Consider the following 27,145-nt stretch of genomic DNA (forward strand, 5'->3'; position numbering starts at 1 on the left):
TCGGCAGACAACTTCCCAGAAGCTCCTCCGAGGTCGAGGGGGGCTGGGAGCAGAACAATTGGTGGGGGCTGCCTGTCTGGAGGCGGCCAGGCTGAGGAGGAGAGCAAATGACTTTGAGGAGGAAACGGGCTGGCCGGCAGCCTGGCCTTGGCTGTCAACCAGCCCAGCTGCCCAGGGTGGAGGAAGGAGAACCGGGTGCCTCTTCCGAGGGCGCTTAAAGGCACAGCAGCCGCAGCTCAGACTGGCTGGCCCTGCCTCTGGTGCTGAGGATCCTGGCTTGGCCACTGAGCACTTCCCATGCGATGCCCCTGGAGAAGGACCAGGCCATAGAATCCTAGAATGGTAGAGGGACCCCAAGGGTCATCCAGTCCAACGCCCTGCAATGCAGGAACATGCAGCTGCCCCATAGGGGGTTGAACCTGCCGCCTTGGCGTTATCAGCCGCACCAGCCTCTGACCAACTGTGCCATCATGCAAGCATCAAGGCTGGCAGGCAGGCAGCTGGGCCAAGGCAGAAGAGCTCAGGATACCAGGAGACTCCTGCAGTGACTCAGGGAAGGAGCAAATCCCCAGCATCAGCATCTTCCCTGCAGTGGCCGAGAGGGAGCCCCAATGGGCAGCCGGGCCATAGCCCTCCCGTGCTGATTCTCCCCAGACACAGGTTTCCAGAGCTAGACTGCCTCTGAACATGGAAGCTCCACTAAAGCTGTCATGACCAGAACCCACAGCCTGATCTATCCCAAGCAGTTCCCAGGCATGGATCTAGTCCCATGGGCACCTTGGCTGCTCTTAAGAGTCCTGCCTTGTGCAGCCGTGGACTTTGGCAGCAGGGGAAGAATCCAGTCACCCATCCCTGGATGGGGGATTCAAATGACAAAAAAGGAGAGTCTAAACAGAGTTTGGATGAGCGCGTAGTGGAGAGTCTGTTGCTGCAATTCCTGCATTGCAGGGGGTTGGACTTGATGACCACTGGTGTCCCTTCCAACTGCGTTCTGTGATTCTGTGACATGATGAAGGGCCTCCTGCCAAGGCTCACTGCTGCAGCCCTCTTGGACCCCCAGGATGTGGTCCTGGGCAGCAAGAGAAATGGAGGAAGCTGAGAAGAGGAAGCTTCTGCAAGCCCAGGCCAGGTGCGGCTGCTTGTCTTGAGCCGCCAGCCAGTTGCGAGCTGGCACATCACAGCTAGCATGGCAGGGAAGCAGGGCTGCAGCCTCTGCCTGCCAGTTCACCCAGAGGTGAAGGAGATGCCTTTCCGTGTCACTCTCACTGCCTCCCAGTCCGGGTCAGCCGGGCAGAGTCTTTCTGAGAGATGGTTGGAGGAGCAGGGAATGCTTGGCCTGGAGGAGAGAAGACTGATATCCAATATCTTTCGATATCTCAAGGGCTGTCACATGGGAGAGGGAGCAAGCTTGTTTTCTGCCGCTCTGGAGGGTAGGACTTGAACCCATGGCTTCAAGTTACAAGAAAGGAGAGTCTGAATAAACATCAGGAAAAACTTTCTGATGGCAAGAGCCATTCGGCTTCAGGGTGGAAGATGGCGGACTCTCCTTCCTAGGAGGTTCATAAGCAGAGGTTGGAAGGCCATCTGGTTTTTTTTTTATAATATTTTTATTAGTTTTTACACATATTAAAGACAATACAAAACAAAACACAAAACATCAAAGACATACAACAAAAATTTGACTTCCCCATGCCTTCCCTTCGCCACATCCTTATTTTGCCATTTTTTCGAGCAACTCATCAGTCAGTATTTAATCAAGTCCCTTTTACATTTTCTTGAAGTTTAAGATTTACAGCTGTAATTCTTTGTTTCTTACCCCTTGTCATCTTATCAGTCCACAATTTTACAATAATTTTTTTAATATATTTTAAATTTCCCCCAGTCCTCTTCCACTGTCTCTTTCCTCTGGTCACGGATTCTGCCGGTCATCTCTGCCAGTCCCATATATTCTATCACCTTCGATTGCCATTCTTCCAGAGTAGGTAATTCTTGCATCTTCCAATACTTTGCCAACAGGATTCTTGCTGCTGTGGTTGCATACATAAAAAATGTCTTATCCTTCTTTGGTACCAATTGGCCGACCATGCCCAAGAGAAAAGCCTCCGGTTTCTTTACAAATGTCCACTTAAGGACTTTCTTAATTTCGTTATAGATCATTTCCCAGTAGGCTTTAATCTTTGGGCAAGTCCACCAAAGGTGATAAAAAGTACCTTCAGCCTCATTACATTTCCAGCATTTGTTATTGGGCAGATGGTAGATCTTTGCAAGTTTGACTGGGGTCATGTACCACCTATAGATCATTTTCATTATATTCTCTTTCAGGGCATTACATGCCGTAAATTTAATACCGGTGGTCCATAACTGTTCCCAGTCGTCAAACATAATGTCATGACCAATATCCTGTGCCCATTTAATCATAGCTGATTTCACTGTTTCATCCTGTGTATTCCATTTCAGCAGCAAATTATACATTTTAGATAAATTTTTAGTATTGGATTCTAACAATTCTGTTTCTAACTTTGACCTCTCCTTCTGAAAACCCAGTTTCCTGTCCTGCTTAAACATCTCGTTTATCTGACGGTAGTGTAACCAATCTCGAACTTTATGCTTTAGCTTCTCAAAACTTTGTAGCTTCAGTTTCTCGCCATCATATTCTAAAATTTCACAATAATTAGGCCAATTAGAGTCCATGTTAATTTTTTTCACTGCTTTCGCTTCCATTGGTGACAACCACCTAGGGGTTTTACTTTCCAATAAATCCTTATATCTATTCCAAACATTGTACAATGCTTTCCTGACAATATGGTTTTTAAAACTTTTATAAATCTTTACCTTGTCATACCACAGATATGCATGCCAACCAAAACTATTGTCATATCCTTCCAGATCAAGAATGTCTGTATCTTCAAGAAGTAGCCATTGCTTCAACCAGCAAAAAGCTGCTGATTCATAATAAAGTCTTAAGTCTGGCAGGGCGGAAGGCCATCTGTCAGGGATGCTTCAGCCGAGTCCCCTGCATTGCAGGAGGTTGGACTAGATGACCCCCAGGGGTCCCTTCCAACTCTCTACAGTTCTATGGTGCTGTGATTCTCTGGCAGAGCGCTTGCTTGCGCAGGGCAGAGGGGGGTCTCCTTGGGAAGGGAATGTTTCTGCTGCAACTTCACGCAATGGTAGCAGTCATATGGGGGAGGATTACGGCAAGCTCAGCACGGAAGGTGCTTAATGATGAGCATGTGCCGAGTGCTAATCACCCGCTCATCTTCTCTCTGCCTCAGTCAGACAGAGCGCCTGTTAAACACAGCAGGAGGACCCAAAACTCTTCCGAAGGAGGTGGAGGCAGTGCTCTGCGTTGCAATTCATGCAGAGTGGTTGCTTAGCTCCACCGTCTCCTAATGACCGAACCCCCAAAAGCGGCAAGAGCAGGGGGTGCTGAGCCAGCGCAGCTGCTCTCTGGGGCATCTCCCCAAATTTAGGGGGCTCTCTGGCAGCCTGAGCAGCCAAGGGAGAAGCCCAGAACTTGATGGCACCAACTAAGCCCCCAGTTCAGCATCGCCCTGAGTGTGAAAGACTTTGCACGAGCCTTTCTGTGCCTAGAGGCACTCTAGAAATGCGTCTCCACATTTTTGCAAGCATTAATCCTGCATCCTGTTTATGTATCCGGGAGAACATTCAGAAACTTTGCAGAACTGGGCGTGTGAGCTGAGCCTTCTTCCAGAGCTGCTGGGTTTGGCTCAGTTCAGCCAATAAGCTTGGGATTGGGCTCCTCTTTTGCCTTGCAGTCCTGGGCGCCACAGGATTTAAGTTTAAAAAGAAGGAAATTGACAAGTTGGAAGGGGTGCGGAGGACGGCGACCAAGATGAGCAAGGAAACCCAACCCTATGAGGAGTGGTTGAGGGAGCTGGGGATATTTAGCCTGGAAAAGAGGAGGCTGAGAGGTGCTATGAGAGACATCTTCAAACATCTCAGGGGCTGTCACACAGGAAATGGAGCAAGCTTGTTGCCCCCTGCTCCAGAGGGGAGGACCCAAACCAATTCAAAGCTCAAGAAAGGAGATTCTGACTTAACATTAGCAAAAACTTCCTGATGGGAAGAGCTGTTTGTGTTGCTATCAAAGGGTTAAAAGAGTAGCAGAAACGCTCTAATCACTGAGCAGCTGGAGGTCATTAGGCTTCCAGGAACATGAGTCTGTATAAATAGTCCCCCTGTTTGTTTGTTCTTCCCCTTTCCCTTCTCCCTTTTGGGTGTGTGTTTTGCTGAGATGTGTGGTTCGTCGCCAGGGTTGTTTTTTGGTGTTTTGTAAATAAACCTTATTTTTGATTTACAAACCGCATGCTCCAGGACTCCTTTTTGGGAAGATGCTGCCTCTCCTGCCCTTCTTAGCTGCTGCGCGAAATCCTCTGCCGTGGTGAGACTTTTAAAGAAGGAAGTGCACTGGGCATTTACATTAAACTAATTAAAGTTTAATGGGACAGGTTATGGATGTTTGTACGTCAAGAAGGAGATAAGGAGAGCAGTTCAGAGTGATTTATGCAAGGACTGGAGTGAAGACAGAAGCGGTTGCTGACAACGAAAGCCTCCAAAGCAGCTTGAGTCCTGCAACGTGCCTAGAAAAGTTTTAAAGAGGCACTGCGCAGTTTGTACTCGCTGGAAGACGTCTGATTCCTCAAGGAGCCACCTCAGCAGCTGGGAGACGGTCTACAGGTGTGTGAGTATCGTTCCTTAGCCCCAGGGAGGATGGCAGAGTCCCAGGAAAGTTTTACTGTCCCGTTTACGCGACTCAATGGGAAAAATTGGCAAGATTGGAAGGCTAGAGTAAGGGTTTGGTTGCAAGCAAAAGAGTTGTGGAGCTGTACTGAAGCACCGCCTTTACAGGCAGCTGCAGACGCGTCTGCAGAAGCCAAAGCAGCAGCAGCAGCTTCACAGAAACGCGACAGGAAAGCCCAAGGTCTACTAGTTTTGGCAGTGGGACCAGAGCAAATGCCTTATGTTTCTGAGTTAAAGAACACGCATGAGGTCTGGACGGTTCTGCAGCGGTTAAATTCCAGAAACACTGCGGGGGCCAAGATCCATGCTACAAGATGTTTGTTTGATTTACGTCTCCAACCGGGAGCGTGTGTGAAAGAACATATTGCCAAAATGGTGTCTGCCTTTAATCAACTAAGACAGCTGGGCATTCCTTTCTCTATGGAGCAGCAGTCATACATATTGTTGTCTTCTCTTGATAAAAGCTATGAGACTCTAGCTCTAACTTTGGAAGCTATGCCTTCAACTGAATTAACCCTTGAATACATTTCTTCTCGGCTTGCGGATGAACAGGATAAAAGGCAAAGAGAAAGAGGTTTGTCTTTAAAGGGGAGTTATGCTGTGCCTAAGAGTGTTGATGCTGAGTTTGAGCACACAGTAAATGCTTTTGCAGCTAGACACTGTTTTCGCTGTGGTTCCCCTTCCCACCTAATCAGGAATTGCACACGTGAACCTGGTCAAGACAGCAACAAGGCCGTTACCCCTAGTTACCAGACAAGGAGTTCCAGGGGACGTCGAAGAAGAGGAGGAGGTCGTGGCTACTCCCACAGCACACAGCACATGGCTTCAGCAATGGCGTTGATGCAAGGGCGTGGCCAAGGCCGCAATCTACGCTGGTTGATCGACAGTGGTGCATCTCACCACCTGGTGGCGCCATCTAGTGTACGTTTGCAGAATTGCAGACATTTGCTAACCCCTAAAGTTGTGACAATGGCAGATTCAACTAAACGTTCCTTAGAGACTGTAGGCACAGTGTTCTTAAATTGTTTGCAAACAGAAATTGATGCCTACGTGCTAAAGGGACTGAAGGGGTGTATTTTGTCTGTGTCAGAACTTGATAGAAATGGGTTTAAAACTGTGTTTGAAAATGGGGTTTGCACTATTTCAAAGAATAACGTATCTCTTTTGCAGGTGGAATGCAGAAATGGGTTATATTATTTTGAGACAAGTCCAGATGAAGTTGAACAGGTTCATGCTGGTTGTGTGAACACGCCTACCCATAATTCTTGTGTTCATTTATGGCACCGCCGTTTAGGGCATATTAATTTTCAGTATGTTAAAAGGCAACCTGAATTATCAGAAGGGTGCAAATTGAACAAATGTACTAAGTATTTGGATTGTACTGCATGCAAAAGTGCGAAGGTTCATAGATGCAGCTATCCCAGTTCAGATAGGAAATCTGACAAAGTATTCCAACTTGTGCATATGGACCTGTGTGGCCCAATGCCTGTTGCTAGCATGGGAGGTTCAAAATATGCACTGTGTCTCTCGGATGACAAAACAAAGGTTACATGGTTTTTTCCTCTCAAAACAAAAGCAGATACTGCAGAAACAGTTAAAAATTGGGTTCATGCAGTAGAACTTGAATTCGGTACTAGAGTACTTGCTTTTCAGACAGACAGAGGGTCAGAATTTACCGGGTCTGTGTTGCAGAATTTCTTTAAGAAAAAGGGAATTAAGCATCGTCTGTCTACACCTTATTCCCCCCAAGAAGGAGGCGTGGCCGAACGTAAAAATAGGGTTCTGCAAGAGTTGGCAAACTCTATGTTGTTTGATGCTAAACTTCCTCAAAGTTACTGGGCGGAAGCCTGGCAGGCGGCTACTCATATTCTGAACCGAGTATATAATTCGGTAATTGATACTACGCCTTATTTTGCTTTATATGGGAAGAAGCCCAAAGTTAATTACTTTCGGGTGTTTGGATCTCAAGCCTATGTACTTATCCCAAAAGCGTTAAGGAAAAAGGGAAGTCCAAGGGCTAGGAAACTCATCTTTTGCGGGTACGAACCACATGCCAAATCTTGGAGGTTTGTGGACCCAGGTGGGGATACTACAAGAGTGGTCCTCAGTAGGAGCGCTGATTTTTGTGAGCAGTCCGGATGGACTCACTTACACGCTAACCCTGACATTTTGAGAGATGATTTAGGCATTCATGCTGAGAAAGAAAGTCCAGAGAGTGATGAGCCAGAAAGGGATGGTGCACATGGTTCAGATGCAGATTCTGATCAGGCACGAGGTTCTTCTCCTAAGGTAGAAAAGCCAGAATCTAGGAGTGCTCCAACTTCGCCAGTCAGTAGGCCTAGCAGACAGCAAAAGCAAAGCAGGTCACCTGCAACACCAAGCCCAAGGGAGGTATCTAAACGGAGGTCTTTATCCCTAGAGGCACGTCCAGACATAAAGTCTGAGACAGATTCTGACAGCCAACGGTCAGAGGGGGCACAAGAGGAGCAATTGCGCAGGTCAAAACGCGCCACGAAGGGCAAGCCGCCAGAGCGGTTTAAGGTGACAAGTGTATACGTAAATATGGCACAGTGTGAGCCAGAAAGCTATATGGAAGTACAACAGCTTCCAAGCTCAGAAGCCGTAAAGTGGCAGGAAGCAATGGAAAAAGAGATGGCTTCAATGAAGTCTCTCGGTGTGTTTACAAGTACAGAGCTTCCGAAAGGGCAACAAGCTGTAGGTTGTCGATGGGTATATCGTTTAAAGCCCACAACTACTGAAGAGTTGCAATATAAAGCCCGGCTAGTTGCAAAAGGGTTTTCGCAGCGCAAAGGTGTTCACTATTCTCAAATCTATGCCCCTACTTCAAGATCGGAGTCATTAAGAATGCTTCTAGCCTCTTCAGCTAAGAAGGGAAATAAGCTGTTTCATTTTGATGTCAATGTGGCTTATTTAAATGCAGACTTACAGGAGGAAGTCTATATGACACCACCAGGTTTTGAAGGAGACAAGCCAAACCAGGTCTGGCGCCTACACAAATCCATTTATGGGTTGAAACAGTCCGCCCGTAATTGGAATTCCTGCTTAAACGATGCTCTAGAGAGCATGGGGTTCAGAAAGAGCGCAGCAGATGCGTGTCTTTATCTAAAAGGCTCGGGATGTGAACAAGAAGCAGTTTTGATATTTGTTGACGATTTATTATACAGTGGAAAGGATGATAAACTTGCACAACAATTTGCCACAAAGCTTGGAGAAAGGTTTCAGATAAAATCACTAGGCAATGTATCTGTTTATCTAGGAGTTAAAATTCAGCAAGATGAAAATGGTAACTATTGGCTTAGCCAAGAAGCTAAAATCCAGCAGTTGCTGGAAAGGTTTAAAATGAACAACTGTGCTGGTGTTAAAACCCCAATGGAGTTAAGTTACACAAAGGATGCTCAAACTGAGCAAAAGGCAGAGTTCTGTAATCCCGGGGTTTACCAGTCAGCGATAGGCAGTCTACTCCACATTGCACAGTGGACTCGGCCCGATATAACATATGCTGTCAACATGCTGTGTAGACAAGCTGAAAAACCATCAATGCATGCTTGGCAAGGAGTAAAAAGAGTTTTAAGGTATCTCCAAACTACCAAAAGCTTTCGCTTAAAACTATCAGCAGAGGGCAGCACACAACTTGAATGTTAGGCCGACAGCAGTTGGGCAGATGCTGGACCAGATAGAAAATCAGTGTCAGGAATGGCGATAAAATTTGGAAATGCACTAATTGGTTGGAGATCAAGAAAACAATCACTTATAGCTTTAAGTTCAACTGAATCTGAGTTCAATGCGTTATCAGATATATGTAGAGAACTGGAATTTTATAAGCAACTGGTACAAGAATTGTTTGGAGAATGTTCCCTACCTATCAGAGTGTGGGAAGACAATCAACCTTGTATTAAACTAGCTAAATCAGGTCAATTCAAGGCGCACACAAAACACTTGGATATCCGTTATCAAAATGTATGCCAAAGTGTAAAACAAGGTTTAATTGAACTAAAGTATTGTCCAAGCCAAGAAAATCTCGCAGACGGTTTTACAAAAGCTTTGAGTCCGCAATCTCATAAATGTTTCTGTTCAGGTTTAAATTTGTATTAAGGTTGGTACAGCTCAGTGTTACGAGCGAGAGGGGGTGTTGCTATCAAAGGGTTAAAAGAGTAGCAGAAACGCTCTAATCACTGAGCAGCTGGAGGTCATTAGGCTTCCAGGAACATGAGTCTGTATAAATAGTCCCCCTGTTTGTTTGTTCTTCCCCTTTCCCTTCTCCCTTTTGGGTGTGTGTTTTGCTGAGATGTGTGGTTCGTCGCCAGGGTTGTTTTTTGGTGTTTTGTAAATAAACCTTATTTTTGATTTACAAACCGCATGCTCCAGGACTCCTTTTTGGGAAGATGCTGCCTCTCCTGCCCTTCTTAGCTGCTGCGCGAAATCCTCTGCCGTGGTGAGACTTTTAAAGAAGGAAGTGCACTGGGCATTTACATTAAACTAATTAAAGTTTAATGGGACAGTTTGACCTCCCTCGGAAGGTGGTGGACTCTCCTGCACTGCAAGTTTCTGAGCAGAGGTTGGATGGTGGTTTGTCAGAGATCCTTTAGCTGTGATTCCTGCATTGCAGGAGGTGGGACTAGATGGCCTTGGGGGGTCCCTTCTAACTCTACAATTCTATGCTTCTATGCTTCTACATGACGGTGCAGCTCATGTCTCTGACTAGCCATGTCAGGCCCTCTCTGCTGCATCCTGGCTGTCCCTGGCTGGTGCTGCGTCTCACTGGCCCATCTTGAGGCTCTGTGAGTGTTTGGTGCACCTTCTCGGACCAGGAGATTAAGAGGCACGGAGAGCAGAGATGGGACATTTGACTCTCAGCAGGCCCCTAAATGGAACTGCTAAAGTGCCCCTGGAGGCAGGTTGAGCTTCTGAAAAAGCAGCTCCCTGTAAAGTGAGGAGGGGTTCCTTTTTTTTTTTTTTTTGCATTTTCATGCGGCCAAGAAGGTAACGTGGTTGTTGGCGCTTGACTTGGGGTGGATCTGAAAGTGAGGCCCCTATTCTCTCTGCCTCCATCTGGGAAGCCCCTGATTCCTCGCACCCTCTTCTGTTGTTGTTTTTTTTTAATGATATTTTATTGAGTTTTACAAAAATTAACAATAAAATTAACTAAAATCACAAAAAAACCAACAAACACACACATCAGAAATACAAACATAAACACAGAATAGAAAAAATAAAAACATAAAAAGAAAATTCAACATTAAAAAACTCTGTTTCAGATTAATACCCTTCCAAATCTTATTTTCTTTGCTTCCACCCGCCTTCCTTTCATGTATTCCACTTTAAAATTAGTTCAGCAATTATCATGTTATTCAAGTTCATTCTTTATCCTCCCCTTTATACTCTTACTTATCTTAATCACTAGAACCCCTTCATTTCCTTTACAATGCCCTTAGCACGCATAAATTTTACAATGTTTTTGTAGATAAACTTTAAACTTCTTCCAGTCCTCTTCCACCTGCTCTTCTCCTTGATCTCGGATTCTGCCGGTCATTTCTGCCAGTTCCATATAGTCTATTACTTGCATCTGCCATTCTTCCAGGGTGGGTAGGTCTTGTGTCTTCCAGTGCTTTGCAATGAGTATTCTTGCTGCTGCTGTAGCATACATAAAAAAGGTTCTATCCTTCTTTGACATCAATTGGCTGACCATGCCCAGGAGAAAGGCCTCTGGTTTCTTTAAGAAAGTATACTTAAATACTTTTTTCAGTTCATTGTAGATTATTTCCCAGAAAGCCTTGATCCTTGGGCAGGCCCACCAAAGGTGAAAGAATGTTCCTTCCGTTTCTTTACATTTCCAACATTTATTGTCGGGCAGGTGGTAAATTTTTGCTAGCTTGACTGGGGTCATGTACAACCTATAAATCATTTTCATAATAGTTTCAATTAAAGCATTACATGCTGTAAATTTCATACCGGTGGTCCACAACCGTTCCCAGTCAGCAAACATAATGTTATGACCAATATCTTGTGCCCATTTTATCATAGCAGATTTAACCGTTTCATCCTCAGTATTCTATTTCAACAGCAGGTTATACATTCTCGACAATATCTTAGCACTGGGTTCTAACAATTCTGTTTCCAACTTAGATTTTTCCACCTGGAAGCCAATTTTCCTGTCCGAGTTATAGGCCTCTCTTACTTGAAAATAGTGTAACCAATCCTGCACCTTATCTTTAAGTTTCTCATAACTCTGCAATTTCAGTTTGTCCCCATCCTGTTCCAAAATTTCCCAATGTTTTGGCCAATTCGATCTCATATTAAGTTTTTTCAAGGCCTTAGCTTCCATTGGTGAAAGCCACCTTGGGGTTTTATTCTCCAAGAAATCTTTATATCTGACCCAGACATTGAACAATGCTTTCCTGACAATATGGTTTTTAAAAGCCTTATGAGCTTTGTCCTTACCATACCACAAGTATGCATGCCATCCAAAAACATTATCATGTCCTTCCAAATCAAGAATGTCTGTGTTCTCAAGAAGTAGCCATTCCTTCAGCCAGCAAAAGGCTGCCGCCTCATAATATAGTTTAAAGTCCGGCAGGGCAAACCCCCCTCTATCCTTTGCGTCAGTAAGAATTTTATATTTAATTCTGGGCTTTTTGCCCTGCCAGACAAATCTAGAAATTTCTTTTTGCCACTTCTTGAAACAGTCCATCTTGTCAATTATTTGTAACGTTTGAAACAAAAACAACAATCTTGGCAATACATTCATTTTGATAACTGCTATTCTACCCAGTAAGGAAAGCTTTAGGTTTGTCCACGTTTCAAGGTCTTTTTTCACTTCAGACCAACACTTTTCATAGTTGTCTTTAAATAAGTTAACATTCTTCGAAGTCATATTCACCCCTAGGTATTTTACTTTTTTCGTTACTATTAAACCTGTTTCTCCCTGAAACCTTTCCTTCTCCATTGGTGTTAAATTCTTCTCCAAAACCATAGTTTTTAACTTATTAAGTTTAAACCCTGCCACCTGACCAAATTATTGTATTATTTCCAAAGCTCTTCTAGTACTAGGGATTGGCTCCTGTAATGTCAAGACTAGGTCATCTGCGTAAGCTTTCAATTTGTAATGTTTGGCTCCGACCTGCTCGCACCCTCTTCTGAGCCACCAGGTGTCAGGGACCGTGCTGAGGAGGAATGGTGGGAGCCTTCTCTCTCCCGCTGCTCCTGATCAGGATCCTGCCTCCCATTCCCCCCACCTTTTGTGGTGTCTAGCAGAATTCTCTTCAGCTCCTCCTGCTCCCCCCCCCATGTTTTCATCTTCCCCACCCCCACTGCCAGTGGCTCCCAAAGTGCGTGGTACCACCCCAGGGGTTGGAGGATTACCTAGGGGGTGATAAGAGTTGAGGAGGCAGCTGGGAGGGTGATGGAGGTATAAATGACAACAAGACTTTGCAAAGCTGGTAGCACTGGATCAAGTTTGAGACTTTTGTTGCAATAATTAAACCAAATGGTTTTAATGGGATTTTGAATGAATGTGCAACTGATCACTACTCTTTTGAATTTTATTGCGTTATTACCTTTCTGAGTGGTTCGTGGAAGCTGCTGTTCTGAATAATGCTTTTGATAGGTTATGGTGGGACACAGGGGGTGAGTTTATGGAATGGGGTGAGTCTGGGAACCGTGGGGATCAGGGCCTCTTTGCAGCCCCCTTGTAGATCAGGCTCTGGTCAAGGAGGTGGGTGGCTCAGCTTGGGACAAGTGGCAGCCTTAGGAGGGGGGTGCGGGTTGCTGGCGTGCCGCCCTCCTTGTCTGCTGCCAAGGGGTGGGAAGTGGACCGGGTGCCCCTTTCTCTCCTGGACTCAATCACTGCCTTTTCTTCCCGCAGAGAAACTCCATCCAAACCTCCAAGTACAACGTCTTCACCTTCCTGCCTCTCAACCTGTTTGAGCAGTTCCAGCGGGTGGCCAATGCCTACTTCCTCTTCCTCCTCATCCTGCAGGTAGGAGTTCCCCAGCTCCTCCTCCTCCTGTCTCTTCCCTCACTTTTGCCACTGGGATGTTCCCCTTCCCATCTGGAGGCAGCCTTCCCCAACCTGGTGCCCTCTTCCACCAGCCCTGCCAGCTGCATTGGGATGGGGCGCATTCCAAATCCTGGTTGGCGGTGTGCTGAGCCCCTGGCAGGGAAGCAGGGCAAAGCCGGCTGGTGACCCTTTTAATGAACACTTTATAGAGCCATTCGACAGCGGAACGGACTCCTTCCAAAGGGGGCAGATTCTCCCTCCTTGGAGATTTTTTGGGCAAAGGCTGGATGGTCGTCTGTCAAGGGAACTTGATCTGTGATTCCTGCATGGCTGGGGGTTGGACTCGATGGCCCTTGGAGCTCCTTTCCAGCTCTGCAATTCTAGGAGGAATTTGTCATGGAATTCTATTCAATATTGATCTGGAGCAGATTCCAATGTATAGTCAGTGGCGGAGTTGGCTACATGGGCTCCCAGAGCGGCGGCCCTGCTGTGCACCCGGGGGGCGGGGCGAGCTGTGCCGGGGACGGGCAGGACGATCTGCCACGCACAACGGTTGCAGCGGGGCACCGCGCATGGGGGCAGTGGCTCAAGCCCCCTACAGTGTGCCTTTTTGTCACCCGCCTCACAGATGACACCCGGGGCTGACTGCCCCCACCGCCCCCCTTCCTATGCCCCTCTGTATAGTAAGCAGAGTAAAAACTTAAACATGTTGCAGGATTCCCAAAAAGTAGACCAGAGGCCATTGTATTTCATCCAGCAGAGCTTTACGGCTACCAAAGGCAAATGAGCATCATGGTCACCAGTGGCGTAGCGTGGGGGGTGCAGGGGGGGCCGGCCGCACCGGGCGCAACATATGGGGGTTAGGGTTAGGGGCACAAATCCACGGATTAGGGGGGCAAATCCACGGGTTAGGGGGTGCAAATTACTTGCCTCGCCCCAGGTGCTGACAACCCACGCTACGCCACTGTTGGTCACAAATCCCATACATTCAGGGTTGGCCCTGTCCATAAGAAGTCCAGGTGCAGAAGACTCAACTTAAACTTACAGTAATTTATAATAAGTCTAAACCATAACACTAAGCATACTATGTACAGAACATCACATCAGAAGGAAGAGAGACGGAAAGAGAAAGTGAAGCCCAGGCTCCTTCTGGCCTCTTATTATAGTCAACATGACCTTGACTGAAAGAGATAACAGAAGAATTTAAACCAGCTGTACTCAGCTTCCCAGAAGGAATAACCCAAACAATATGAACCTTCTGCCTGTTTCTTTTACTCAGAGTAGCTTCCAGAACCCTCTTTAATTTGTTAGAATAGGAAAGATCTCTACACATCAGATCAATACTTTCTGCACTCAGAAATGCAAACTGACAGACTCTGCCTGTTCTCCCCCCTGCAGCTCATCCCTGAGATTTCCTCCCTCTCCTGGTTCACCACGGTGGTCCCCCTCATCTTGGTGCTGGCCGTGTCGGCAGCAAAGGACGCCATCGACGACGTGGTAAGAATTTTGAGCCTGCAAACGCCTCCCATAAAGGGTCTGGCCATTCTGCAGTCAGCGTGATGTGGGACAGTCACAAAAACAAATTAACAGAAAAGGCCTCAAGAACAAAAACACAAAATAGCAAAAACAAAAGCGCCAAACTCACTCCATTCCGGAAGTCTGTTTGACTTCCAAAATGTTTGAAAACCAAGGCCCAGCTTCTGATTGGTGCAGGCGCCCCGGAAACAATAGCCAACAGCCGCATAGCTTCCGAAAAATGTTTGAAAACTGGAACACTTACTTCTGTGTTTCTGGTGTTTGAGAACCAAGGCATTTGAGTACCAAGGCACCACTGTGATTCTGTTATTTGCACCCTGCCCATCTGACTGGGTTGCCCCAGCCGCTCCAGCATATACAAAAACATAATAAAACATAAGGGGCAACACTGATGTCTAGGATACGCTGCCAGAGGGAGAGAGGCTAACTTCCAACTCCCTGTCTGAGTTCAGATTCCATCTTTGCCTTCCATGTTTTCCAGAATCGACATGCAAACGACAAGCAAGTCAACAACCGTCCTGTCAAGGTGCTGATGAACGGCAGGTGAGCAGGGCTCTCTCCCCTTGTGACGGCCTTGTCAGGCTGCCAGCATCATCCACAGTTCCCCCCCCCCCGCCCCCAGGGAAAACTGCTCTTTAGCGCTCCATCAGAACCAATGGCTATTCAGGTTTCCTCCATTTGCTCTGATTTAGCACTAATGAACAGGTTTTCTGTTATGTCTTGAGCTTGGATCCCAGAACAATAGGCAAGTAGGATTGTAGAATGCAGTAACTTGATTGGCCCGTAGGAGCTGGCCAATCCAGGAGGGGAGTTTGAATCAGCCTATCCCGTGTGACTGATGGTGTCAAAAAAGTATATATGGTCTGGGTGGGGCAGCACCGAATCCTACAGGATGATTGTTTCACTGTGAGTTGAAATAAACACAAGGAGACCGATGACTCTACACGGAGTTTATTTCCTTTTCCTTGGGAAAGGAGCAGGGCAAGGGGGAAACTGCTCAGACACAATCTTTCTAGGAGAAGTGGAAGTGTGCGTTAGGCAAGGGACTTGGGTTCAAGAGCCACAGAAAGTGTGTTTGGAATGTAGCCATGCCCTTGCTCCTTCTCCCCCCACCCCCAAATCCCTGAGCTGGGACCTCAGACCCACGAAGCCCCTTGAGAAAGGCGGTCGCTGTTGGACTTCCTCTGCCAACCGTGTTTGCGCAGCTATTGGGGCGATGGAATAAAAACTTGCCCGCAATATCTTTGCTTATCTTTATTTTAAATAATAATCAAACAGCTGCAACTCACCGCTCTACACCAGCCAGTACCATACAAAGCATTTGGTCAACTTAAATACAGTTTTCAAAATAATCAATTACCCTATCACATCGCTGCACTCGGTGCAGCAGGTAAACACCGCCCCCCCCCGCTAATTAGTTAAATGGTTAAGATGCCACAGGTGTGTGGAATTATTAAGCGCTCACAGATCTGCCGGCATGCGTGTTATAATTGCAAACACCTCTGAGTAGCACCATTGACCACATCAATATTAAGGAAACTCAGCAGCCGCATGGCAGATGAGCCCAGAATCCCTCCTGGATGGAGCCAGACTTTCCTTGCCTTAGGGATCCTGGGGGCTCTGCTGTGGGGGTCTAGGCAGCCCCTGTTACGGTGGGGGGGCTGCTTCATTCTCCTTCCCCAGGCAGAGGAAGCAAAGGCAGAGGGGGATGGGGGTGCAGAGCGTGCAGCCCCCTTTCAGCCACCAGGGAAGGGGGCAAAGCGGCTGGATCCGCTTGTGGGTGTCTCTGTCAGCCCCACTGCACAGCCAGGCACCCCCCCCCCCCGCTGAAGGGCTCCCTGTGGGGTCTCTTTTCTCATTACTCTCGTCTTCACCTTTCGTCTCTCTTTCCAACGGATTCATTCATAATCAGCTTAGGCGACACATTTTCTCTGATATCCCACCTTCCCTTGAAATTAAAATTGAGGCACCGCGGAGAATTAAGAGCATCAGAGTCCATCAAATGCTAAATAGCCTTTTCAAAATTTGCTAATATAAGAGGCAGGATAAAACAGATGACATTTTTTCCAATGTTTTACTGCTTTTACTGATAATTTTATTGTTTTATTCTCTTTGTAAACCACTTTGAGGATGTTTTGTTTTGTTTTTTACAATCAAGTGGTATGGGAATTTTATGAAATAATCATAATAAAACAACAACTGCTGATTAAGTGTGGTTTTCTTCCAGCCTGAAGGATGATCTGTGGCTGAATGTCGAAGTCGGGGACATAATCAAGTTGGAGAACAACAACTTTGTGACGGTGAGTGCTGCTGCCTGGCCCAGCTGCCCCCCCCCCTCACTCCTGGGGCTACAAATGCGCCTTTGAACTCCTTTGGAGACACAGTTCCAGAGCTGCCTCTGGCTCAAGGACTCTTGTCCTCCCAAGTTGGGCACCCCAGACCCCTGCCCTGTGAAACAGGGAAGCAACAGCTCTCCTTGATTGCCTCAGGCACAGAGGGAAAGAGAGAGGTGGAATCTACACACATTTTTAAAAGTTCTAAAAATTCTTTTCTTAAAAGCATTTTAAAGAATACATTGAATTTTCCATAAGCCTCCCATCACCTTCTAGTGTCACATTGTGTATTGCACTTAAAACACACTTAAATTGTTTGATTTGCAGCTGTATAGCTGAGTCCAGGGACGCGGGTGTCGCTGTGGGTTAAACCACAGAGCCTAGGACTTGCCGATCAGAAGGTCGGAGTTCAAATCCCTGCAACGGGGTGAGCTCCCGTTGCTCGGTCCCTGCTCCTGCCAACCTAGCAGTTTGAAAGCATGTCAAAGTGCAAGTAGTTAAATAGGTACCACTCCGGCGGGAAGGTAAACGGCGTTTCCGTGTGCTGCTCTGGTTCGCCAGAAGCGGCTTAGTCCTGCTGGCCACATGACCCAGAAGCTGTACACCAGCTCCCTCGGCCAGTAAAGCAAGATGAGCGCCGCAACCCCAGAGTCGGTCACGACTGGACCTAACGGGCAGGGGTCCCTTTACCTTTACCTAGCTAGTGGTCATCAATCGACTTTGTATCCTCCATTAATTTCTCCAACCCCCTTTTTAAAGCCATCTAACTTGGGGACCATCACGGCCTCCTGTGGCAGGGAGTTCCACAGTGCATAGGAGGCTCTATTTGCCCTATGAAATAAGTTGCAAAATCCGGGATGAATGGATGGAGGTTGGTGGTGCCTCTCGCCCTGCGCTCTGCCCCAAGAGCCGGGTCTCCTGTCACTCTTGCCTCTTGCTGTTCTGTCCCTCCAGGCAGACGTGCTGTTGCTGTCCAGCAGTGAGCCCCACAGCCTGACCTACATTGAGACGGCCGAACTGGATGGGTGAGTATTGTCGCTCTCTGGAGCAGCTGCTGGTGCAATGGCAGCCCTGAAGTTGCAAACACAAGAAGGGGGCCTTTGGGGGACCGGAGCTGAGGGTCTGCAGGGCTGTTTGAATGTTATTATTACAGTCACAAACAAGACTCACTTACAATATCAGGAAAATCATAAAACACAACAGGAATACATTGAATTGCAATTGGGTATAACAGAGACAATTCAGATATGGCGGCAGTTAAGAATATATATTAAATATTGATCACTAAAATATAACCTATAATTTTCATTTAAAACCTTAATCATTTTGACTGTACAGCTTGTTCCCTAAGTTTTATGGCAGTCGCACAGAATTTGGCCACCCTTACGAGTGATCTCTAGATCCTTGTCCTCTACCAGGAGTTTTAGACATTGAATTTCGGACCCATTTGGAGATTTTTGTATAACAGGAGTGATAAATACCGAGCATGTATCCCCGTAGAAACAGCAGTGTAACAAGGCATGAGAGACAGTTTCTACCTCCATCGAGCCACAGGGCCAGAATCGTTCCACATATTATGATTTACCCTTGAATCTGCCCTGCAATAAGGCAGATGGCAGCACGTTGAATCTAGCGAGGGTAAATGACCGTCTGTATTTGGGTACTGCTGTTTGGTTACAGACTGGACTGGATTAAAGTGCTCTGCTTCCCCAGAACAACAAATCCACCTCGAAAAATAAATGGACTTTTTGCAGTTAGGAAAGCGATAAGGAAATGCATTGAAAAGTATGGAAGGAATCAAACAAGCATTGGAAATGTAAAGAGAAAGAACGTTCTTTTTACCAAATGTGGTGGTCTTGTGGTAAGGTCAAAGCTTACTGGAAAATGATATACAATGAATTGAAAAGGATATTTAAAATAACTTTTGTAAAAAACAACAACCCAGAAGCTTTTTTTGGGGAATCATAGGGATAGAACTACCTAAATGGTATAGAAATTTATTTGTGTGTGCTACTACAGCAGCAAGAATGCTACTTGCCCCAAAGTGGAAAGAAGTCCCAGCAAAGGAAGAATGGATATAAAAACTTATGGAATATGCAGAAATGGCAAAACTTACCGGAAGAATAAGAAATCAAGATAACAAACTTTTTATAAAATAATGGAAATGGTTTATTGAATATTTACAGATATATTGCAAACAGATAAAAACATTGGCAGGATTGTTGTAATAACCTGTCATTTTATAAGAGTATATATTTAAAGTAGATAATTAAATGAGCAAATTAACTGAACTTGGATATGCAGAAGATGTTAAAAAATTAATTTAAGGAACCACAGGAAGGGGGGGGAAGGAAGTCAAACTTTGCAATGTTAAATTGATTATAATATTAATGAAATGTATAAACTTGAAAAGTATAAATAAAAACTTCAAAAAAAAAAGAGAAAAGAGAAAAGTATGGAAGGAAGGAAGGAAGGAAGGAAGGAAGGAAGGAAGGAAGGAAGGAAGGAAGGAAGGAAGGATTGTTAGAGCGATGTACAAGCATCCCACAAGCAAAATGGATTGAATGCACATTATTGCATAATCTCCCTGCAAATGAAGCCAAACTAACACTCAGTAAGGACTGGATACCAACTTCTGTCCAAACTTTGTGCAAAACAATCAGGATGAATGCTCAAGAAAAAGGTTGTCTGGATGATGGCTGGCAGTCAGCAGCCATTGTGCAAAGCAGGATCATGCTGGGGACCCTCATTGCAAGGAGCAGGATGCGGCCAAATTGGGGGGAGGGCACGATCCACCAGTCAGCTGCAGGAACTCCAGACCGATACTGATGAATTGGAAAAATAAAAACGTGGCTCCCTTCTATGATTGGAATGAAGACTTATATAAGCTCACAACATAGGAACAAGTTGCACATAAACACAGACTTGCCACAGACAAATTAAAGGATATTTGGAATCCATTCTTACAAATACTGTAATAGGTTAAGATCTGGTGAAGTACAAATAACAACTTTGTAAAGTAGAGAGTTTGGGGTCCCCTCCCCTTTATTTTCCCTTCTACACGGGTTCTCTTTCTCTCTCTTTTATTTACGTCTCACAGTGTTTAGTGCACATATAATTATGCACTTTCTGAACTTTCAATAAAATAAGGGAGAAAAGGGAACTCAAGCATGAGAAGGAAGGACCTTGTGCTTTTGTGTCAGATCCAATTTCTCATTGCAGGGAAACCAACCTGAAAGTGAAGCAAGCCCTGACCGTCACGGCTGAGCTGGGAGAGGATCTGCAGGCGCTGAGCAGCTTCGATGGTGAGTGCCCAAGGGAGGAGCTTGGCAGCCCCACACGCAGGGGGGGCTGGGGAGCCCTGGGGGGGGCAGGAGCTGAGCTGCAGGTGAGAGGGGCTCCTGACGCTCCAGCCAACAGGGGGTGGCTCTGCTGCTCTTGGATGCACACGTGGTCAGGACCGGCTCCAGATGTTTTGGCACCAGAGGCAAACCACAAATGGTGCCCCTCCCCACCAGGGAATTCCTGCGTTGCTGGGGGTTGGGCTAGATGATCCTTGGGGCCCCTTCCAACTCTACAGTTCTGTGATTTGAGTCTATCTACACCAGGAGTAAGAAGGGGAATCAAATCAACCTTAAGCCCGTGGTTGAAGTGGGAATCCATCTAGAATTGGAAGGAACCCTGTGGGCCATTGTGGGCCAGGGGACCTGGCGTTGGACGGCTCAGATTTTGGGGAGCTTTGCTGCCCTGTGGATCTCAGAGCCTGAAGATGAGGAAGGGAAAAGCAACTCTTGCAGCTCAGCCTTGCTCTGCAGAGCAAAAAGGACTTAGGATGGGGCACGGAGGCCCATGTGGTTTTGGGGGGGTGGCTCATCCCAGGGCAAGGCAACTGCCCTGTGTGAGGTCCCCTGTTCAGTCCTTGGCAGAAACTGTGCAGGGATGGAGCCACCAAAGGGCTGCTGGGATCTGGACAGGAGAAAGTGCAGTGCTGGGCAAGGGGGACACTTGGCCTTTTTTTACCTAAGGCAGTTTGCGTGTTCATACGCCAGAAAAAAAAGAGTTCCTGTACGCAGGCTGAGACACTACCTGCCCACGTAGAGCGCATGGCAGTAGTCCAAGCGGGAGATAACTAGAGCATGCACCACTCTGGTGAGACAGAGTGGTGCATGCTCTAGTTATCTCCCGCTTGGACTACTGCCATGCGCTCTACGTGGGGCTACCTTTGAAGGTGACCCGGAAACTACAACTAATCCAGAATGCGGCAGCTAGACTGGTGACTGGGAGCGGCCACCGAGACCATATAATACCAGTCCTGAAAGACCTACATTGGCTCCCAGTATGTTTCCAAGCACAATTAAAACTGTTGGTGCTGACCTTTCAAGCCCTAAACGGCCTCGGCCCAGTAGACCTGAAGGAGTATCTCCACCCCCATCGTTCTGCTTGGACACTGAAGTCCAGCTCCAAGGGCCTTCTGGTGGTTCCCTCATTGTGAGAAGTGAGGCTACAGGGAATCAGGCAGAGGGCCTTCTCGGTGGTGGCGCCCGCCCTGTGGAACGCCCTCCCTTCAGATGTGAAGGAAATAAGCAGCTATCTTATCTTTAAAAGACATCTGAAGGCAGCCCTGTTTAGGGAAGTTTTAAATATTTAATGCTGTATTGGTTTTAACATTTGATTGGAAGCCGCCCAGAGTGGCTGGGGAAACTCAGCCAGATGGGTGGGGTATAAATAATAATAATAATAATAATAATAATAATAATAATAATAATAATAATTCTTGGTGCAGATTGCTCCATCTTCAGGGCCCTGGAGGTTCCCAGGGATATTTCAAAGTCTTTGCTTAGTAGTTACTGGGTTTCTTAAATGTCCTTTTGGCAGGCATTTTAACCCCAGCAAAATCCCTTGGACGTGGTGCTTCTTTGGGCCTCTGCCCAGAGTTCCCCCCTCTCATTCCTGGGTTTCCTGGCTTGACCCTTCCATTCCCTGTCCAAGGCTTAAACAAGTGATTTGCAGAGGCCACATTTTCTCCGGAGTCTGGGAATAAACAACGGGTGTGAGGCCAGGATGGGGTGTGTGTGGATGAGCTAGTGCATCTGTTTTTATCACTTTGGTTTTCTGGTGCTATTCAGGGAAGTGGAGAGGAAGCAATATTCTGGGATGGAGGCAGCTCTCCCCTGAATGCTTTGAGGCAGAGAAACACGGATCACTTTCTGCCCCTGGATCACTTTCTGCCCCTGGAGGGACGCTCTCTCCAGCGTTGCCTGAAGCTGTAGGGGTTGTGCCAGAAGGTCAGATTAGCCCACCAACCATTTTTCAATATATATTAAAAAAAATTATTTCAGCACATAACATCATACAGAAAAATAATGACATATCCCACCCGACACCAAAAGCTGGTGCTTGGACAATCTGTACCAAATAACATCCCAGAAACATAATAAGCTATTATCCCAGACTTCTATCTATAGAGAAGGCAATGAACAGTTTCAATAAAGCAGAAAGTTTTATAATGTGAGCCTCCGTTTTAGCCATGCACATAGCCGAGCTGTGCCAATCACTTACAAAGGAGTCTTTGGGCTTCAAGCTTTGTGCCAATTTTATTTTTTAATTCTTCTGTAAGCGCTCTTTGACACAGTTTATTGTTCCAATGATCAGAGAAGCCCCTTTTGGGGTTCATCCAGACTTCCACCTCTCCATTGCTAGAAAGCACGGATCCAGGCAGTTTTCCTCCTGCCCTGTGCCTTCTAGCCCCAGGTCTGAGCTGTTTTCCCTTGTCCCCCACTTCCCCCCAGAAAATCTTCTCTTCTGCCAATCTGGAGAAAACCCAGATGCTGTTCGCTCCAATTCAGCACCGAAACACAGATTTTCCTGGGGCAAAGCAGCAGCAGTGTGAATGAGCCCTAAGTTCTTCCAGCATCTTGTTATTATCATCCTGGCTACAAGCAGAAAGAGAACTAACTAGAGTTTTGAGCTGCAAGTTAATTTTGTCCCCGTGAAGACTGAGGAGAGCCAGATCCAGACATTTTGTCCAGCAATTGCTTTTTTAATTGGACAAATTATTCCTTGCAGAACCGAGCCACTTTCCCACATGGCCACCCCACAGCATTCTGCACCCCCTCCAGCCGTTTGGTGCGTAGGAGGAGCATTCTGTGTGCATTTACGAAAAACTGGTTTTCTGAGCTCTGGTGGGAAAATGTAGAAGAGGGATGTTTGGATCATGATGAGTGAAGAAAAGTGTGGCTCTTCTACAGTAAATGCCCTGTGTGACCGTAGGAATCTCAACATGCTGTCTCCCATCCAATTTGAAACTATACTGGACCCTACTTAGCTCCGCAAAGGTGCCAGCAGGTCTACTGCTGCCCCACTAGGAGAAAGCCAAAGAAGTGTTCCCTGCGGAAGCTGCCCAGGTTTGCCTATAATTCCTTGTCTCCCCACAGAGATGTCTTGCACTGAGTGGCACCTGGTGCCTGGACTTGTGTGCTCACACAGGACCCAAGCCGGGCCTTGGCATGGGTGCCTCGGCTTGTCCGCAGGGTGGGGGTGGGGGTGGAGAGGACCCTGTGTTGCTTTCTGCCTGTTTCTTTCCCTCACACCCCCCTTTCTCTTTGCAGATCTTTGTTCTCTTTGCTTCTCTTCTGAGTCCTTTCCTGCTTCACTTCACCCCTCTGGGTCCTAGTCCCACTCTGCCCTCTGGCCTCGCTTGCACCCGTCCGCCTGGTGTTCCTCGGAGAGTGGGTATGCCAGCTGTGCAAGAGGAGGGGCAGGGCTGGCCGGGTTGAGGAGATGGCTGGCAGCTGCGGGCGCTGGGCTCCCTTTCCTTGGAGACAGAGAGAGGCTTTGCAGCTGCCTCCCGGGAGGGTCTCCAGCCCAGCCCCCTGCCCTGCACACCTGCCCCTTGGACAGAGTGAATGTTGTGCTGCCCCGGCACCAAACAGGTGGGGAGCTACCAAGGTGGGGGGGCCAGGGTGCCGAAACCCCACCATGTTTGAATGTTGCCATGCTGACCTGACCCCCCTGGGCTGCTGTTTGGGGTGAACCTGAAATGACTCTTACAGAGCCCCCTTCTGGCATGTGGCTAAGGTAAGGTTACCAGACGTCCCCATTTCCCAAGGACAGTCCCCAGATTTACAAATCAGTCCCCTGGCAAAATCCTATCATTCCGACTCATTTCAGTGGATTCACTGAAAAAAATCTGGTAATCTTCAGCTAAGGACACACACGCCCTTGACCCTCGGTGAGCGTGGGGTGGCCTCACAGCCTTTGCTCTCCTGATGCTGATACTGTCAGCAGGCAGAGCTGCATGGAATCCTAGCTCTGTAGTCCTGGAAGAGAACCCCGAGGGTCATCTAGCCCAGTGTTTCCCAACCTTGTGCCTCCAGCTGTTTTTGGCCTACAATTCCCATCATCCCTTGCCACTGGTCTTGCTAGTCAGGGATGATGGGAGTTGTAGGCCAAAAACATCTGGAGGCACAAGGTTGGGAAACACTGATCTAGCCCAACCCTCTGCAGGAATCACAGCTTTTGACCTTTAAAGCCCTTTGTGGATTTGGGCCCTCGTATCTACGGGATCGCCTCTCCTGGTCTGCCCCGCAGAGGACCTTAAGGTCCATGAATAACCATAGTTTAGAGGTCCTAAGGAAGTCAGACTATCCTCCCCCAGGGCCAGGGCCTTCTCAGTGATGGCTCCGACCTGGTGAAATGCTCTGTTCCAGGAGACCAGGGCCCTGCAGGATTTAACCTCCTTCCGTCGGGCCTGTAAGACAGAGCTATTCCGCCTGGCCCTGTTAATTTGAATTCAGCCTGATCTTTTATTTCCCTTCTCTTCCCTCCCCCTTCCACATAGTGCTCTGAGACCCCACAGCTAATTCTCCCCTGGCTCCTCGCTGGCCCAAGTAGGACCAATTCAGCCAGCTAGGCCTGCTAATGCTTATTGGATGGATTTCTCCCAGATTGATTTTTGAACTTTGAATTTTATTGTTATTCATGTTTTTATACTGTTATTTTATGCTGCTTCTATATTGTATTACAATTAAGTGTTTTAAATATGTTGTTAGCCACCCTGAGCCTGGTTTTCTGAACTGGGAAGGGTGGGGTATAAATATTTTTTTTAAAAAACTTATTATTATTATTATTATTATTATTATTATTATTATTATTATTATTATTATTGGCTGTGAGAGGGCAAAGAGCACCTGAGCTCACCCGAGTGCCTTCTGGGCAGCTGCTGTTCCTAATGGGGAGAAGAGGAAGCGCATCAGAGAGAGTGCTGGCGGTGGACCACCGAGGCCTGAGTTCAAATCTCTGCCTGGCTATGAAGCTCATTGCCAGGGACTGACTGATCCTGCCCCCTCCCTGCTGCGAGCTCCTCTCTGCTCCTTGGTTTGCCTCCATCCCAACAGAAAAGGCAGTAGATCTGATGTCCACCCAGATCTCCAGGCTCAGCCTGGGACTCTGGCCAGCAGCGGACGGCGGCGACTCAGAGCGCCTGTTCTTTGCCTGCAGGCGAGATCAAGTGTGAAGCGCCAAACAACAAGCTGGACAAGTTTATGGGGACCCTCCTCTTCAAGGGGGAGAAATACGCCCTGGACAACGAGAAGATGCTGCTGAGGGGCTGCACCATCCGCAACACGGACTGGTGCTTCGGACTGGTCATCTTTGCAGGTAAGAGCAGCTGGGCGAGAGAAGCAGGAGGAAGGGACCAAACGTCTCTGGTGTAACCATGTAAAAGCCCCTCTCACTGGGATTGGGGGGCTCTAGCTCTTGAAAGGGGTCTTTTGCCCACAGCTTGAGGGGAGGGCACAGAAAAGAGCCTGGCTTGTGTCCAGGGCCGGATTGAGGTTTGATGAGGCCCTCAGCTCCTGAAGGTCATGGGGCCCTTTCTATGTCCAGCTGTCCTTTGTCATCAACAACTTGTCATTGTTTTTGTGTGTTGGATATATGCTACATGGTCATTTATGGATCTGTATGTAGGTTTTATTTTATTTGTTTTTATCTTATATTTTGGAAATGTGCATCCAGTTTATTTTTCTCTGTCCCTTCCCCCACCTCCCGGAAAAGCCCCCAAGAGCCGTGCTCCCTTTCACGAGCCGTGTGGAGCATGTGTGCGGCTCTTGGGGGCTTTTCCCCGAGGAAAAAGCCCTTCTCCCTCCTCGGGGAAAAGCCCACAAGTGCCGCACACACGCTCCTCGCGGCTCGTGAAAGGGAGCGCTGAGCAGAGTCTGGGATGCATACAGGCTCTGCTCAGCACTCCCTTTAAAGAATATTTTTTTTCTTGCATTCCCCCACTAAAAATTAGGTGCATCCTATGGAGCAAAAAATACGGTAAATCTGGCACCGCTTGTGGGGCTGCCAAGCTCTTCACTTCCCTAGATTCCTGCATTGCAGGGGCTGGTCTAGATGAACCTCAGGGTCTCTTCCAACTCTGCACTGCTATGATTCTGCAAAGCACCTGCATCTCCCACAGGGCCCAGGATGCCCAGAGCCGATCCCACCTGGTGGCTTTGTGCAGTGGGGTCCCTCTGCCCCTTCTGCAGCCTGAAAGGGGGCAGACTCTCCTGCCTTTGCCTTCCCTCAAATCCATCGACGGCTGCCATTTGTCAGGGTCTCCTGCCTCCCAGGAGGTGCTTTGATCTGGAAATTAAAATCCGACCGTGCAACAAAAAATCAGACTTTTGTTTCAACTGCCAGGGCCAGACACCAAGTTGATGCAAAACAGCGGAAGAACCACGTTCAAAAGGACCAGCATTGATCGCCTGATGAACTTCTTGGTGCTGGTGGTGAGTGCGAACGGCGGCTTGGCTCCATCTCTTGTCATTCCAGCTGAGGGGCTTCCTCACAAAAGCAGGGAGGGAGGGGGAGGGGGCATGAGAATAGCAGCAAAGGGGGGGCATGGACTTTATTCATAAGAGACTCAGAAATCAATTATTTCTTCCCTCCTTATTTGCAAGAACTAGGCAGCAACTAAAGTAGAAGGTAGATTTAGGGAGTAGGGTTAGAAATTAACTGGCATTTGTGTGTGGGGGGGAGGGGGGTTATTTCATGGATTAGCTATCTTTTTTTATTATTTTACAAATACAAGGTTATAAAAATCCAGACATAAATCCATATACAGAGATTCCCAGAGTCTCACGACTTCCCCCACCCCCTCCATGGGGTCCCATTTTAAACATTTACAACTGCATATTCTTCCATGCTCTATCTTTTATCTCAATCCATAATGTCCATAGTATTTGTTAGACTACAAGTGAAATAAAAATCCTGTCAGTGTTTCCTTCCTTCTGCTTACAGAGGTCTCCTAAATAACTGATAATTTCCCCCCCCCCCCACTCTTTTATAAAGTTTTTGTGCACTTGGTTTCTGAGTTTTCCAGTCAGTTTTGCCATCTTGGCATAGTCCATCAGCTTGGTTTGCCATTCCGCTCTGGTGGGGACTTTATCTTCTTTCCATCTCTGGGCTAGTAACATCTGGGCAGCTGTTGTTCCATACACAAAAAGACTTT

The 27,145-nt window shown here is 47.2% G+C and overlaps 1 protein-coding gene across 2 annotated transcripts in view; it reads left to right on the forward strand.

Moving 5' to 3' along the window:
• The window catches only part of LOC309379991 (phospholipid-transporting ATPase ID-like), an 84,507-nt gene that overhangs the window by 29,121 nt on the left and 28,241 nt on the right, over window positions 1-27,145 (forward strand). For both annotated transcript variants that reach the window (XM_081929603.1, XM_081929602.1), the window contains exons 4-11: window positions 12,647-12,760; window positions 14,180-14,278; window positions 14,799-14,860; window positions 16,545-16,617; window positions 17,605-17,675; window positions 19,873-19,955; window positions 25,150-25,308; window positions 26,335-26,423. In XM_081929603.1, the coding sequence (XP_081785729.1) occupies window positions 12,647-12,760; window positions 14,180-14,278; window positions 14,799-14,860; window positions 16,545-16,617; window positions 17,605-17,675; window positions 19,873-19,955; window positions 25,150-25,308; window positions 26,335-26,423 (750 nt within the window). The remainder of the gene's footprint in view (window positions 1-12,646; window positions 12,761-14,179; window positions 14,279-14,798; window positions 14,861-16,544; window positions 16,618-17,604; window positions 17,676-19,872; window positions 19,956-25,149; window positions 25,309-26,334; window positions 26,424-27,145) is intronic.

This window comes from Podarcis melisellensis, assembly GCF_964234715.1.
Source record: "Podarcis melisellensis genome assembly, chromosome: 11".
Classification (NCBI taxonomy): Eukaryota; Metazoa; Chordata; class Lepidosauria; order Squamata; family Lacertidae; genus Podarcis; species Podarcis melisellensis.